Source organism: Pteropus alecto, unplaced genomic scaffold (assembly GCF_000325575.1).
Source record: "Pteropus alecto unplaced genomic scaffold, ASM32557v1 scaffold61, whole genome shotgun sequence".
Lineage (NCBI taxonomy): Eukaryota > Metazoa > Chordata > Mammalia > Chiroptera > Pteropodidae > Pteropus > Pteropus alecto.
The window spans coordinates 15,675,706-15,680,019 of NW_006434835.1; the positions used below are offsets into that span (position 1 = coordinate 15,675,706).

The window sequence follows — 4,314 nt, forward strand, 5'->3', positions numbered from 1 at the left end:
TAGTTCTGCATTCAAAATACATTGTAAAGTACTATAGTTTCTATTTAATAGAGAGAAACTTTTTTTCATTGGCAGAATATACTATGGTAAGAACGATTGTACTTAGACTAAATTAAACTCTGAGTTGCTTTGCTTTGCAGCACCAGGTCACAAGCATGTACCTGACTGGGTTTGGATTGTAGTGGGCATCCTCAACTTCGTAGCCTACACTCTAGGTAAGAAATTGACAAATACTCAATTTAGTCAATGGCTGGTGAACCTGTGAGCAAGGATAGCCACCTCTAAATTAACATTTTCTCCTATGCTTAATTTATTTTAACTGGGATTTATTAATATTCTGTTTATTTTGATAAGTGTGTTTTTGAGTTTCTCTATGAAAAATATTGTTTGTTATTTGTTGCTAGGAATTCAAAGAATAAGATAGGAATTGGCAAGCTACCCCTTGTGGCCAAACTTACCTGTTGCCTTTTTTTCTAAGTAGGTTTTTATTGTAACACAGTTATGCTCATTCTTTTACATATTGTCTATGGCTGCTTACCTGCAACAAAGACAGGGTTGAGTAATTGCCAGCAGAGACCATATGGCCCAGAATGCCTAAACTATTTACTGTCTGGCTGTTTACAAAAAGTATTTGCCAACTCATGGAATAAGACTTCATTTTTGCCTTAAGTTCGGGAAGCAATATTGACATATCAAATTATCACAGAATACTGAGAGAGATGCTATGATAGAGCACAGTGGGTGAACAAATAAGAAAGTGATCAGTTCTTATTTGGTGGAAGGAGTAGTCAGGGAAGCCTACTGTGCTAGGTCATACTGTCTATTTTGCCAAGGATGATTTTCATTGGATTATCTACATGGCTTGCCCTGCATTCTCTTCGTATCCTTCCCTGCTTTACTTTTCTCCCTAGCACTTAAATTCATACGACCTGTTAGCTGTTTACTTGCCTACTTATTGTCTGTCTGCTCTAAAATATGTTTCTTGAGCACGTTACTTTGTTTTTTTTTTTACTGCTCTGAACCCAGGATTTAAAACACAGTAGGCATTCAGTATATAGTTTTTAAATGCATGTGAAATAGCAGACCCTGACTTCACATTGCTTAGCTCTCTTCAGATAAAAATGACTTGCACTCATAAAACCAGTATCATCTGGTACATGATTAAATGCTGATATGGTAGTTGACCAGAGTTACAAGAGTTAGGCTTTTATTAAAGATAAGAAGGTTTTAAAATTCTGCTATTTGGTTGCAAAGGACTGCAGGAGGAATAGGGAAAAGGTGAGGGTGGCCTGTGGGCTCTAACCTTCAACAGCATTATAAGAGCCTTTTGACATACTGTATCATCTGCCTGTTTGAGGTCCACAATTCTGGCAAGAATCCTTACCTAACATAAGCTATTTGTTGCAGAACTTGCCTTGAACTAACATGAGGCAATTTATAATCTTTATTAATTCTAAAGTGACTATTCTTATATTTTGCTGCAGAAATATTAATGTGTTTGATCACAGGGTGCTAGTCTAGGTCCTACTGCATTTTTTTCATAATGCATGATATGGTATATTCCCCGTACCTTTCTTAAAAAAACATTCTGAAACATATCTAGACCCCAGACTTGTGGAACTAGAATGGGTTCAGTGAGAAGATGCACAAGACCTAATTAATAAGTAGTTCATGAATTCAGTATTTGTAATAGCTGCACAGGAGTTCCACTGAAAATAGGAAATTAAGCCAGCAAATAATGAGAAAAGACTTAGGAAATAGTTTAGCTACTTAAGGGCAGAAAAGTTCCCAACCTTATATAACAGTGATCTGCAGTATTTGGGCAGGGATTTGGGATTCATCCTTTCATATATTCCTTTAACAATATTTTCGAAAGCCTTCCTTGCCACAGACGGAGCCAGGCACTGGGAAAATACTATGATGAGCAAGATAATACTGTGATGAGCAACACAGTAATTATAAGATATTTTTAATTCCTTAAATCTGATACAGTTAGCCTAATTCTAATGCACTTAAGTTAACAAAACGGTTTCTTTTGGGGAGAAATTTTTATAATTCAGACTCTTCATTTTTAACTGTGTTTTACCATTCTCTCTCTCGCTCTCTGGCTCTTTTCCCCTCCCTCTTCCTCTCCTTTCATTTCTTCCCCTCAGGCTCCTCTGTTTCTGCCCCTAAATGAAGGTCTTCCACTCTGCTTTATCCTTAACTTTTCTCTTTCTCCTAATTTCTTAGTAATTCTGATTCTTAACATTGTTAAGATGACTCCCATGTTTGTAGCTAGCCCTTGCCTTCTGAGTTGCTAATAAGTACCCTCGGGTTGAGTGGCTTGACGTTACCATGTGGATGTCCTGCTAACATTTCAATTTCAGCATCTGACATTGTACTGAGCATCCTTTGTATCAGTCTTGCTCTTCTTCTGACTTATTTATTTCTGTTAACACTACTACTCACTTAGTTACCCAGATGGGGAACTTTGGAGATAGTCTGCTTCTCCTTCAGCCTCACCGCTCATCCTTTTGCTCCCTTGTCATTTTTACTTACTTAATAGCTCACTGATCTCCAGCTTTTCATTCATGTTGCATTCTATCCCAGTTTTGGATTATTAATTTGTGTTCCTCTTCCAGCCTGTCATTCACACTGATGTCAGGTGATCTTCCTGATGCACGTCATTGATTTCACTCTTGTCACTCATATACTTTTAGTAACTCCTCATGCTCCCTAAAACTTGAAAATTGGGTCAGATCTCCCTGTTAGCCTCTTTATACTGCCCTCTTCACATCTAAACTAAACTACTTGGCTTCCTCTGAACATGCACGTGCTTTTCCATCTTGCTGTTTGTGCTGATAGCACTCTCTCCTTTTGAAATGGCATACTCCTTTATCTCTTATCTACTGAAACCCAACTCATTCGTTATGTCCCGACTCCGATGTCATTGTGTCTGGAAAGCCATTCTAGGTTATCTTTGCCTGAAGAGAACTTGTCCCTTTTCTGTACTCCTCTATGGTTTGTGATATACCATATCTTTAATTATGTTTTTTTTTTCTTTTTTCTCAGTTGTAAACACTCTGAGGGCACAAACTTAGTTTATTCAAAGATTCTTGTAATCTTCACAATGAGAATAGTGCATTGTACAGTTTCAATAAATTTAATTTTTACGTTACTGAAATGTCCTATGTGCAAAACCTTTTCTGAAAGCACTTAAAATTGTAGAGGTAGTAGATCTGTAAAGAGGTGACTGTAATATCAGACAGGATGAAATAGATCTTATGACTGAAGTACAGAGTGTTTTTGGATCCTAGAGCCAAGGAGTGGTTAGATAAAATGTCATGAATCACTGTTGAATATTCTCTGGAAGCTTGAGAATTTGTGGCTGGTGGAACAACTCAGTTGTTAGGCAAATTTGGAGAAATTGAGTCCAACTAGAATGTTTCTTCCTTAGATCTAAAATTGACACCATTCAGTGTAATATTTTAATTTTTAGATTAAACTTTGAGAAATTACAGATTTTATTTCTGAAATCTTTCAGTTGTAGGAATTACAGGTTAGATTTTTACAGTACTGGCTGGTAGCTATACTTTAGTTAATTAACATTCCTGCGATATGCTGATTTGTTTTGTTTTCTCTAGTTTTTTGAAGAAGACTTTCTCCATATTGGTATAGCTGTTGACCTTTTCCTGTGGTAATGTGTTTTTGTTGCAGATGGTGTGGATGGAAAGCAAGCCCGCAGAACCAATTCCAGCACCCCCTTAGGGGAGCTTTTTGACCATGGCCTGGATAGTTGGTCATGCGTTTACTTTGTTGTAACTGTGTATTCCATCTTTGGGCGAGGATCGTCTGGTGTCAGTGTTTTTGTTCTTTATCTCCTGCTATGGGTTGTTTTGTTTTCTTTCATCCTGTCCCACTGGGAAAAGTATAACACAGGGGTTCTTTTCCTGCCATGGGGATATGACATTAGCCAGGTGGTAAGTATGTGTTTTACCTTAAATTTTCAATGTTGCATGAATTTTGGGGGAAGTTTTTGTCATTCATTCTTTATTGCCCTAATACTTTTTTGATTAGAACAGATGTGTGATTTAAAATTTATTTTATTTTATATTTATATTCATCCTGTCACTGGGAAAAGTATAACACAGGGGTTCTTTTCCTGCCATGGGGATATGACATTAGCCAGGTGGTAAGTATGTGTTTTACCTTAAATTTTCAATGTTGCATGAATTTTGGGGGAAGTTTTTGTCATTCATATTTTTTAGCCCTAATACTTTTTTGATTAGAACAGATGTGTGATTTAAAATTTATTTTATTTTATATTTATTT

The 4,314-nt window shown here is 36.6% G+C and overlaps 1 protein-coding gene across 1 annotated transcript in view; it reads left to right on the forward strand.

Annotated features, from left to right (window-relative positions):
* The window catches only part of SELENOI (selenoprotein I), a 44,508-nt gene that overhangs the window by 18,614 nt on the left and 21,580 nt on the right, over positions 1 to 4,314 (forward strand). Inside the window, exons 4-5 of the mRNA XM_006927105.3 lie at positions 141 to 215; positions 3,700 to 3,962. Coding sequence (XP_006927167.2) covers positions 141 to 215; positions 3,700 to 3,962 — 338 coding nt within the window. The remainder of the gene's footprint in view (positions 1 to 140; positions 216 to 3,699; positions 3,963 to 4,314) is intronic.